The sequence below is a fragment of the Typopeltis vanoorti genome, chromosome 3 (assembly GCF_054136105.1).
Source record: "Typopeltis vanoorti isolate ZY-2024b chromosome 3, IOZ_Tvanoo_1.0, whole genome shotgun sequence".
NCBI classification, from domain to species: Eukaryota; Metazoa; Arthropoda; class Arachnida; order Uropygi; family Thelyphonidae; genus Typopeltis; species Typopeltis vanoorti.
Genome location: NC_143551.1, coordinates 48,876,834 through 48,889,825, shown reverse-complemented (window position 1 = coordinate 48,889,825; position 12,992 = coordinate 48,876,834). Strand labels below are relative to the sequence as shown.

At 36.8% G+C, this 12,992-nt stretch overlaps 1 protein-coding gene across 1 annotated transcript in view; it reads left to right on the top strand.

Annotated features, from left to right (window-relative positions):
• Window positions 1-12,992, top strand: part of ninaC (STKc_myosinIII_N_like and MYSc_Myo21 domain-containing protein ninaC) — a 579,315-nt gene that overhangs the window by 258,442 nt on the left and 307,881 nt on the right. Inside the window, exon 18 of the mRNA XM_090415596.1 lies at window positions 10,885-11,095. Coding sequence (XP_090271722.1) covers window positions 10,885-11,095 — 211 coding nt within the window. The remainder of the gene's footprint in view (window positions 1-10,884; window positions 11,096-12,992) is intronic.

Genomic DNA, 12,992 nt, shown 5'->3' with positions numbered 1-12,992 from the left:
CTCTATCATTCATTCTGTCTAATTTTCTAACTCTCGACACCTTCTTCTCACTTTCAATCTCATTTATCCTTCTGTGCTTCCATACTTTCGGTCCAACATGCGTCTGACTTTCGCTGTCATTCATTCTTTTGGTTTTTTCCACTTTCGATTCCTGCATCACACCATTTCCAATTTCATTCGTTCTCTCAATATCGTTTCCTTCCACCATTCTCACCTCACTTTCGTCCTTATTAACATCCGTAATGGTTTTTAAATCACTCGTTTTCTTTTTTACTTATTTATTAACATTCTTTCTTCTCTCTCACACCATCCTTCTCTTTCAAACGTGCACTCATTTTCCTTGCGACATTCTCCCTTTCTGTCATCAATTTCATATTTGCATTCATCAATTCCTCGTTCAGGTCACACTTTGCACACACCCGTCTTCCATCCACCCTAAACATCCACAAATCATTTATGTAATCGAAAGAATACATATAACACACCTCACACTTAACGAAACGACTGAAGTCTAAGTTAAAGTCATGGAATGACAAAGCCGCCACCATGTTTAATCTGCTGGTTACCTCTCTAAAGTCTAATAATAACAACGAATTCATAATTAAGTTTAACTCATTCGCTGCCAGCTACGAGTATACTCGTATGATGCTTACCACCGGCAACAATTTTACCGTACTGACTTGAAGAAGTGAAAATGCTTGGCTTGTGGAGCTATCAGAAAAACTGTGCATACTCATAGATGGTATGTGCTCTGCACAAGCCAACTACGAGTATACTCGTATTATGCTTACCACTGGCAATGAGATTACCGTACTGACCTTGAAGAAGTGAAATTGCTCGGTGTACAGGGACAGATTATGCCGAAGTAACGTGGCAGCAAACGTGTTAAGCAAAACAAAATCCCCCACACTAATAATAATGGTAGCACACAACTTTTACAGTAGCTCTTACTCCAATAAACACTCATATATACTTAATTATTACGGGTAAAGAATTTAATATCAGATTTCTAAAATTTATAAACCAAATATACAAAGAGCGGAAAATCTCCAAATATCTGGGGTAGAGCTCTAGTGATACCAATTTATAAAAAAGATCTAAAAGCAGATTGCAATAACTATCTGGCATCAGTCTCCTCAATACAGGATACAAAATTTATGCAAAAATGTTAACAAAAATATTATTATCCTATATAAAGAACTCCTCTTTTCATTAAACAATTCCTCTCCCTTATTTCGGATACTATTGCCATTAGTATAATGCCAGGAGGATTCGGAATAAGGGAGATGAATTGGTGGAGCAGATAGCATCAGCCTAGCCAAAAATTATTGGGATCACTGAGACATGGTTGACAGAAGAGGATATAATAACAGGAATAGAAGTCGCTGGGTACAACATTTTTCGGGAGGATAGGAAGAGAAAGCGTGGTGGTGGTGGAGTACTGCTTATGATAAGTAACGACCTATGTCCTCTAAGAGTGGAGACTTTGGAAGGCAGCGACACTAATGATTTTGAAAGCATATGGTGTGAGGTAGAGGTGGGCAAGACAGGATATTTAGTGGGGTGTTGCTACAGACCCAGAAGTACAGAGGGTGGGGACCAGGAAATGTTTAGACAGTTGAGTTTGGCAAGTGCAAGAAGAATGTTTGTTATGGTAGATATTAACTACAGTAGTATAAACTGGGGAGAGGAAGATGCATGTAGCAATAAGGGAATGGAATTTCTAGAATTCTTCAGGGATAAATGTCTTAGGCAACATGTAATAGAGGGAACAAGAGGTTCAAGAGTTTTGGATTTGGTCATAGCATCAGAAGAGTTGATAATAACTGACATGACACCTCTCCCACCAGTTGGAGAGAGTAACCATATTGTTTTGACTTAGAAAATGAATAGACATGTAGGAGTATCAAAGAGACAGGAATGTATGTGGAATTATAAGCCAGGTGATCATAATAGTCTAAGACGTCAACTTGGGGAAGTTTCATGAAGGAAGGAATTGGAAGGCCGGGATATCATTAGTTTGTTGGAAATTATGAAAGAATATTTGTTAACAGCAATGGTAAGTTGTATACCACGAGTGAACAAGAGGACACAATTTGGAGTAAAGTGGATGACAAACAATATTAAACAGGAATTGCATGCGAAAAAGAGGCTGTGGAAGAGATATAAGGAGACAGGAGAATAGAAGATGCATGAAGAGTATAAAACACAGGCCAGAAGAGTGACTAGTATGGTAAGGAAGACGAAACTGGAATATGAGAGGAGATTAGCCCTAAGATCCAAAGAAAATCCTAGAGAATTTTTTAGATATGTGGCCAGTAGGAGGAGAAATGACTGTGGAAGAATGATATTGTGGGATAAAAATGGAAATAGAGTGATTGATGCAGCAGACATTGTAGAATTGTTCAATGAACACTTTATTGGAGTATTTCATCCTGGAGGAGTCAGTTTTAACTAGAGGGATTGGGCAGGTTCGAGGTTTAGAGGTACAAGACGAGAGTATGTTTCAAATACTGAGACTCTGGATGTCAGTGAAGCTGTGGGACTGGATGGTATTTCACCACGAGTTTTGAGAGAATCTGCTAGGGAACTGACAGTGCCTTTGACCTGGCTTTTCAATGAAAGTCTGGCTCTGGGAAAGGTGCCCATGGAATGGAATGGGAAGAAGGTAAGATAGTGCCATTGCATAAGGGTGGTAGCAGACTAGAAGTGTCTAATTATAGGCCAGTTTGTGTGTCATCAGTAGTTAGTAAGATCGTGGAGAAAGTAGTGAAGGACCGTATACAGCATTGGGCAGATGAGGGTAAGGTTATCTGTGAGAGTCAACATGGACTTGTGAAGGGGTGCTCTTGCTTTAGCAATATGCTTTTCAATGGCTTTTCAATAAAAGTCTGGCTGTGTGAAAGGTGCCCATGGAATGGAAGGAAGGTGAGATAGTGGCATTGCATAAGGGCAGTAGCAGACTGGAAGTGTCTAATTATAGGCCAGTTTGTGTGTCATCAGTGGTTAGTAAGATCTTGGAGAAAGTAGTGAAGACCATATACAGCATTGTAGATGACAGCAATGTTATCTGTGAGAGTCAACATGGATGGGTGAAGGGGCTCTCTTGTTTTAGCAATATGCTAGTCTTTTATGATAAAGTTACAAGAGCATTAGATGAGGGAAAGGCATATACTGCCATTTTCTTAGGCTTAGCGAAGGCATTTGACAGGGTGCCACATCATAAGCTGATATTTAAGTTGCAGCACATGGGTCTGGATGTCAGATTGGTCAACTGGATTCAGGATTGGCTGTCCGATAGGTATCAGAGAGTTGTGTATGGTGGGGCAGTTTCAAGGAAGCAGAGGGTTACAAATGGTGTCCCACAGGGCTCAATACTGGGACCTCAATTGTTTAATCTTTATATCAATGACATTGCCAGTGGATTGCAAGGGGATATTCAGTTGTTTGCAGATGATGCGATGCTGGGAAGGATTATTAGTAATAGTGCAGATGCGGCAACCCTGCAAGAGGATTTGAATAAGCTAGATAGATTGGGAAATGAATGGGGGTGTCAGTTTAATGCAGCAAAATGTAAGGTCTTGAGGTTTGGGAAACATCGATGGGACATTGCATACTCTATGGGTGGAGTTATACTGCAGGAAGTAGGGGAGACAAGAGATCTGGAGTTGATGATTGATAGAAACCTGAAATTTAGGGGACATATTGCAAAGGTGAAGGTAACACATAGGATTACTGCAATAATGAGAAGGACGCTGACCTGCAGAGATAAAATAGTTATCATTCCGTTGTATACAACCCTGATCAGACCACACTTGGGATATTGTTCTCGGATTTGGTCCCCAGGATTTGAAGGGAATAAATTAACTGTGGAAAGGGTACAAAGGCAAATAACAAAGATAGTTTCAGGACTGCAATGATAGTTATGAGGATCGGCTGAGGGAATAATGACTGCAGAGTTTGGTGGATAGAAGAAGGAGAGGTGATATGATTGAGACTTTTAAACTGTTGAGAGGTGGTTACAGGGTTGACTCTGGGGAGTTCTTTTGCTCGGTTGAACTGCTGGAAGGAGTGATGACAAGAGGCCATCCCTGGAAGTTACGAAAGGAAACTGTGAGCAAGAGGGTGAGGAGTGGTTTCTTTGCATGGAGGGTGGTTGAACCATGGAATGCATTGCCTGATGGAGTGGTGAGAGCGAGAATATTCAATGAGTTCAAGGAATGGTATGATTGACTTTGTGTTTCTTGGGGGGGGGGGGGGACCTTCCCTCGATGAGTCTTTATAGACTTTGTGTTTCTTAGGAATGACCTCCCACGATGAGTCTTTTGACTCAATGGAAGCCTGAATAATAATAATAATATAAATAATAACATATAGAATCACACTTGGTAGAAGAACAGAGTGGATTCTGCAAGGGAAGATCATGTATGGACTCAGCTTTTATCTTAAAAATAATTATAGAAAAACATAGAGAATACAATATCGAAACACACAGTTTTCATTGATTATATAAAAGCATTTTACAGAATTCTGAGCAATAAACTATGGGAAACTCTAAAGGAATATCACATTTCAAACCAACTATAAAATGCTCTATTAAATGTATACCATAAGAATGAAATAGCAATACGGCAAAATGATGTCATATCCACTTGGAAACCAATAAATAGAGGAGTCAGTCAAGGCTATCCTTTATCACCAATATTATTCAACATATATATGGACAATATTATCAAAAAATTTAGAGAAGTAAAAACATGTGGCTTCCAAATCAATAAACATTCAAAAATAGACACACACATTACTCTTTGCTAATAATCAGATCATCTTTGGAAAGACTGAAGATTAATTCCAGAAATTAATTTATAATTTAAATAATATTATACAACAATATGGTGAATGGAGAAAACTAAAGTCAGGGCTTTTTATGGAAATAATCCTGTCAGAAGTAAAATAGTAATAAATAATAAAATAATTGAGCAAGTTAATAATTTCAAATACCTAGACTGTAAACTATCTTACCTAAATGAAATAGATATTGATTTTAAGATGACAAACTTTATAAAAATAATTGGAGTAATTAACAGAATCTCTAAATCTAACTACATACAGAAACATACAAGACTCAGAGTCTACAAAACAATAGCTAAACCTACACTATTATATGGAAGTGAGATCTGGACCTTCGAAAAAAAAAAGAGATGTATACAGAGAATTCAGGCAGCAGAAATGAAATTCCTTAGGAAAATGGAAAAACTCATTCTATTAGATAAAAAAAAGAAATAGTGAAATAATTAAAAATCTCAAAATCAATCCCATAACAGGCTTAATGATTAAATATAGGAAAAACTGGCTAAACCATATATCAAGAATGCAGAGAGAAAGATTATCAGAAAAAATCTTAGCGTATAATCCTAGAGGAACAAGGAATAGGGGATGACCAAGAAGAAGAAGAAGATGGACTGAATCTGGAACATGGCACATGGCCTAGAACCTGGATAGGAAGACGATGATAAATGTCTCACTGATCTCCCCTCTCTTCCTCCTATTCACATGGCTTGTAAATTGCATTCCCTCAACCTGTTGTCGTATCCCACATTCCAAAGACCAGTTATGACTTTCGTCAGTCTTCTCTTTACCTTTTCCAATATATCCTCATCACCATGAAAAGCCAAGGGACCAATTCTGCACTCAATAATCCATACAAGGCCTGCTTTATTTTTTCACATTAAAGTCACCCCCTATCATTGCATATAATTTGATGTGATGGCTTCACAACTTCTGCAATGTGTTCTCTGAACTTCCGATCCCTGTCAACTACCACTCAAATGTCTCTTGTCTCCTCATCTTTCTCCAAAATTTCCCACTGAGTGTATACTTTGCATCCCATTGTTGCTTACCAACTTTGCGACATGAGCTGACAGACCCCCCTCCATGCAATATGCAACTAGTGACTTTTCTCTTCTTGGATACTGCACCCCCCATACACAAACTTGCTGATACTTATCTGAGAGCCAGTTGAAAAGTTAAATAATCTTGATATCAATAAGGCAATAGGACTCATGACATATCACCACATGTCTTAAGAGAATGTTTCAGAGAGATAGTGTGAGCCTTAGCTTATAACAAGAGTCTTCCAACAGCACAAGTCTGAAAAAAGTCAAAGGAAGGCAAAACTGTTCCATTTCGTTAAGGTGGTGATAAGGCTATGGCTACAATCTGTAAACCTAGAGTTGTGGTTAAGGTGTTGGAGAGGTTGATGAAAGCTGGAATACAGTAATAGGTTGATAACAACAGTATGCTGTGATTGTCAGCATGGTTTTTTTTTGTTAAAGGGCGGTCATGTTTTACCAACTTTCAAGGTGACAAATGAATTGAACAAGGGGAGATGTATGTATAGTGGTATATTTTGCTTAGGCTTTTCATAGATTGCCATACAACAAGTTGGTAACTACATTGGAGCAGATGGGATTGGATGTTACATTAGTAAATTGGATAGGTGGCTGGCTGTTTAGATAGGTATCAGCAAGTTGTGAAGCATGTGGTACCTGAAAGAGGATTGTTACTAGCGGTGTGTGCATTAGTCTGTTGTGGGCCATTGTGTTAATTAACCATTAACTTGTGTACTAATAATTTTGTAATGGGTTTAACTGTTTGCAGATGATTCAGAACTGTGGAGAATTATGAAGAATTAAACAGATGGTGTAATACAAAAGAACTTGAATAGATTGCATGAGTGGACAAGTGAGTAGATCACTTCGGTGTTGCAAAGTGTAAGGTTCTGAAATTTGGCAAGGAAAATGGGATGCAAAATATACATTTCTGGGGGGATTTCGAAGGAGCTTAGGAGACAACAGATCTGTGGATCTGTGAGTGATAGTGGATAAAGACCTGAAGTTCAGGGATCACGTTGCACAAGTTCTGAGTCATCGCATCCAATTATGGCAATGATGTGGAGGAACTTAATGTGAAGAAAAAATACAGGTTATGGTTCCATTGTATAAAGCTTTAATTAGGCCTCATATGGATTATTGCACACAGATTTGGTTATCACTTTTCATTGGGATGAGGATATATTATAAAATGTTCAGAGAAGACTGACTAAGGCAATAAATTTTCTTTGTAATGTGGGAGGGGAAGACAGATGGAAGGAATGCAATTTGCAAAACATTGTGAATGATTGAAATCTTTAAGTTGGTAAGGTGAAAAATTAATGTGAAAAATTTTTGCATAGAATGTGAGGGGAGGGGACATGCCGGAACAAGAGGTCATCCCTGGAAACTGTGAGCAAGAGTGCAAAGTGTGGTGAATGCAGACACGTGAATGAATTTAAAGCACAGTTTGATGAGTTTGTGTGTATCTCCCACGACAGTCTTTTGACTTCACAGAAGTCTGGTGTTAATACTAGTAATATGTACTATATTGTAAATAAGTTTAAATTAAACTGATAATAAATGAAGAGAAAGGCAACTTACAACATTTTGCTTCAATAACATGCTATAGACTAATTCCACCTAGACATGTGAATCAATTCAGGCACAGTAATGGTTTATTATTATTATTACTCAGGACTGAAATTCTCAGCCTCGACCATAGATGGCAAAACTATCGGTAAGACTCATTGTGAAAGATCTATCATAAAAAGTACAAAAGCTATTGTACCATTCCTTAAACCATCCTCATGCAAAAACTTAGCTCTAAATGTTTTATTCTGATATGCATCACAATCATCTCTCTTCTGTGGTCAGGCATTTCCCAAAACCAGAATTGAAAATTTATACCAATTGTAAAAGCAAATGTTGTAAAGTGATCAGTCATAAAAAGGATCTACTGTATAAAATCTGTATTAACATTTTACAGTACAAAATTAAGAAGCCACACCAAGAAATTTCATATCTTTAACTTTGACAAAAGTCTTTAATTTTCAAGAGTATTTGGTTTAATAAAGAGACATGTCATGGAAATATTTACATAAAGTGGAATCAAGGAGTACAGTCAAGTTTATAGGAAAGCGATTATAAGATGAAGTACTAAGTAAAAAAAAAAAGTTATATGTATAGGACATTCACTCTATATCGAACATGTTTGTGATATGAGGTCAGTAGAATAGGCATGAAAGAAATGAAAGGCTTATCAAAGTTAACAGGCATGACATAAACTAATCATATGATCAGTTGTATCAATTTTAACACATCATCAACAAATGAATTCTTTAAATACTCTAATGGAGGATTCTAAAAGTATGATATGAAGCTAAACTTTTATTGAGATAAGGATAAGTAGTGAAAATAAGTAAAAATAAAGAAAATAAATCTTACAAGTCAATAGTTAATTAGCTTCACTTATCTGGGATACTGATGCAACTGCATGAGTTGTACAAACTAGTTAGTACAACTAATACTAATCTCTATTACACAAAACTATGAGGGTGGGCTGAAAAGTGCTCGGCCTCAACCATAGATGACAAAACTATCGGCAAGATTTTTTTTTTCTAAGTTGGTACATCTGTCATAAGCATCCATATGAAGCAAAGTCTTATCTGTATCCCTTGAAATGGATAAAATTGAGTATCGTGCAGTTATAAAATTCTTTGTAAAAGAAGGTTTAATGGCAAAAGAAATTCATTTGAAGTTCATAAAAGTTTATGGGCACTCTTCTTCTTCATTTTCGACAATTAAGAAATGGGCTGCCGAGTTTACACTTGGCCATACCAGCATTGAAGATGATCCACATGAAGGACATCCAAAAAAGTGTAACAACACCAGAAATCATTGATCAAGTGCATGATATGGTATTGGATGACCGGCGAGTCAAAGTGCATGAATTATTATTATTATTATTATTATTCAGGCCTCCAAGGAGTCAAAAGACTCATCGAGGGAGGTCCTTCCTAAGACATAAATTCTGTAAAGACTCATCGAGGGGAGGTCCCCCCCTGAGAAACATAAAGTTTATCATACCACTCTTTAAACTCACTGACCGTTCTCGCTCCCACCACTCCATCAGGCAATGCATTCCACGGCTCAACCACCCTCCACACAAAGAAACCACTCCTCACCCTCTTGCTCACAGTTTCCTTTCGTAACTTCCAGGGATGGCCTCTTGTCATCACTCCTTCCCGCTGATCAACCAAGCGAAAGAACTCCCCAGTGTCAACCCTGTAACCACCTCTCAACAGTTTAAAAGTCTCAATCATATCACCTCTCCTTCTTCTATCCACCAAACTCTGCAGTCCACATTCTCTCAGCCGATCCTCATAACTATCCTTGTACAGTCCTGAAACCATCTTTGTCATCCGTCTTTGTCTAACCCTAATCTTAATATTTGCGTGAGACTGCATGGCGAACAGAATCTAGGAAGGGGACTGGCACCTTTCAGTAGGGAGTACCTCTACCTTTATAATAATAAATCCTTAAACAGGAATCCACCACTCCCACCCACTTCAAGTCAAGCTTTCCTGTCAGTCTTCTCACTTCCAGACCATAGTTTCAACAGAGCTCCCAGGTCTGCAAAGTCTACAAATCCCCTCTGCTGAAGCATAGCCAGAGTGGGCAAGGATGGCACAGACCAGAGTCAAAATGGTAAGCAACAAAAGGTATAAAAATTGCTGATACTGTAGGCATTTCAGAAGAACATGTAGGATATATTTTGCACGAAGAATTGCAAATGAAAAAGCTTTGCGCAAGATGGGTGCCACTTGCTCACAGCAGATCAAAAACACACTTGTATGAAAATCTCTGAACAGTGCTTGGGGCATTTTAACAAGAATAAAACTGATTTTGTGTGTCGATTTATTACTATGGATGAGACTTGGATTCACCATTACACACCAGAATCCAAACAGCAGTCAAAACAGTGGACAGAAGCTAGTTATTTAACACCAAAAAAAAAAAAAAAAAAAAAAAAAAAAAGTCAGTTCCATCAGCAGGAAAGGTCATGTCATCAGTGTTTTGGGATGCTAAAGGTATTTAATTATAATTAAAATTAATCAAAATCAAAATTAAAGGTATTTTGTTTATTAATTATCTTGAAAAGGATAAAACACTGGGAATATTATTCTGATCTTTTAACCAGACTAGATCAAAAAATTTGTGAGAAAAGACCCGGTTTGCAGAAGTAAAAAATCATCTTTCATCAGGACAATGCACCTGCCCACAAAGGTGTTTTGGAAAATTCGAAAATTAAGGGATCTGCACTATGAATTGTTGGAACATCCATCCTATTCCCCAGATTTGGCTCCCTCTGACTTCTGTTTCCTCCCAAAACTAAAACTCTTCCTTGCTGGTCAGCATTTTTCTTCGAATCAACAGGCAATTATCTTCGAATCAACAGCATTATTTTTCTTCGAATCAACAGCAGCTGTAGAGGGATATTTTGCAGATCTTACTGAGAACCACTACAATGATGGGATAATGGCTCTGGAGCATTGCTGGAATAAATGAATTAGTCTTAAGGGAGGTTATATTGAAAAAGAAAAAGAATTTTGAAATTATAAATTCGTTTTTTCATTGTTAGGCTGAGAACTTTTCAGACCACCTACTAATATTATTAAAGATATTAAAGAATGGCTGGAACTTAGTGGCATAGAAAAACTCAAGACAGGACAGAAAGGAGCACTCGGGGTGGTGGAAGAGTATAATAACGAAGACATGAAATCAATAAAGAAGGATAAGCAGCTGAAAACAAAATTTAACTTGTTAATCTTACCAAGCATTCTTATATAACTCAGAATGTCAGATCATAAAGAAAACATTAAGCTTTTGAGTTGAAATTTACTGAGCTAACAGTTACATTTTAAAATAAGAATTTATATTTTTATTCTTGCTTAGTGACTGAAATTTGTAAAACTATCTGCATGCTCATTAGTATATTTATTTATTTCAGTATCAAAACTTTTAGGAGTTAATGCAAAAAGTTTGTATAGAGCACTGACCACTACAAATGTTGTAACTAGAGGGGAAAGTATTGTTAGACACAATTCTGTACAGGAAGCTGAAAGTACAAGAGATGCTGTTGCCAAAGCTATGTATGGACGATTATTTGACTGGATTGTTAATCAAATCAACTGTTTGTTGTCATTCGGACGGATTGTTTAGTGAGTAATTTTTAAAAAAAATTTCTGTGTGTGTGTGTGCACACGTGTGATGAGCCATTTATAAATATCATAATAGCTTTTTATATCATTATAAATGTAATACTTATGTTGAATTTAAATAGCACCATATATTGTATTATTATGATTATTATTATTACCTGGTAAAAAAAATTATTACCTGACACCTGCAGGGAATCCTTGAAATCGTGGGAGGACAAGTTACTCCACTACACTACACAACACCTCACTGTCTCCTCTACTTAAACCTGCTACTACACTACAACACTACTATCCTCAATACATAATGCTATCTACCACCAACAAAACTGCATGTATCTGAAAAGTGTATGGAAACCCAAGTTTACAAGAGAAAAAAACCTGTATGGGAGTTAAATAGTCAGTAGCATTAGTAAATAAAGAACTATATAAAATGAAAATAATTGAAAAAGAAAAAGTAAGAGAAAGGTAAAAAATATGTATGAGCAGCAAGAAAAGGACTAGAACATGTATAGTAATAAGTTAATAAAATTAGGTTATGAAACAAAACTAACTACAAAGGCCAAGAAAATCATAGTTTTTTCATTTTGTGGCAAGTGCAAGGAAGAATGATTACAAAAGAATAGTTTTTATGAGAGTAAATATACAAAGACGATTGCAGTGGAATACTTTACTGAATTATTGAACACTCACTATCAAGGTACATTATCTAGATGAAAGTAATATGATAACTGAATACCAGGAGGGCATTAATGAGAAAATGGAGGTGGATGTAGAAACAGTAAATTATACTCTTGTTTAATCTTTTTCCAAGTGCAAGCAAGCAAAATTTGGGTGTGTAAAGTATCTTCAGGACTGAGCTGCTTGTAGAGACCACTAACTTCATATCAATTGCTTGCAACAACACGAGTTATGCTCTTACAAGACTCTTGTTAAACAGGTAAGCCAACTTCAACCTGATGCTAACTTCACCTGCAGATATGTCACTCAATTTGAAGTTTAATAAAGAAAATGTCCATCTAGAGATAATAATTACTAACTAAATTGATTTAGCTAATAAATTACTATGCCAATATTTTGCCTTCATTTCCAAGGCATCTTCATTGGGCACGAAGAAAATAAAACTAAGCATTTGCTTGAAGGCACATTTGTAGTCAGGCATATACAGTATGAAAGGCAGGATTCTACAGTCCTAACTGGTGTGCTCTATACAGAAACAGATGCAAATCAGAAAGATTATTTCTAGAATCTGTCATATTCAGCTTCCTCATTGAATGCTGTGAGAGATTTTAGAAATAATCTTTCTGATTTGCATCTGTTTCTGTATATAAGTGAAGTTTTCTTCCATAGAATCTGGTGATTTGTATTCATGGCTATTCCAGAATGGCTGTAGTGCTAGTAATAGGCATATTGTCTATGTTCCTCCAGAACTCATATTGGCAGTTCTTCATGTTTGAAAGTTCTTCATGTCAGAAAGATTATTTCTAGAATCTGTCATATTCAGCTTCCTCATTGAATGCTGTGAGAGATTTTAGAAATAATCTTTCTGATTTGCATCTGTTTCTGTATATAAGTGAAGTTTTCTTCCATGGAATCTGGTGATTTGTATTCATGGCTATTCCAGAATGGCTGTAGTGCTAGTAATAGGCATATTGTCTATGTTCCTCCAGAACTCATATTGGCAGTTCTTCATGTTTGTCCAGAATAAGAAAGTTTGCAGGAGCATGGAATGCTACAGATAGTCTAAATGATGGAAAGGATCTTTGAGTGAATGGATAAGGGTAGTTAATTTTTGTGTTCTGGATTATGAGGGGATTGGGTTTGAAGGATGGTAGAACAGTCTGTTGATTTAGTGAAGGGAGAGCCATTGGTTAAAAAAACGTGTTGGGGATGCAATTGA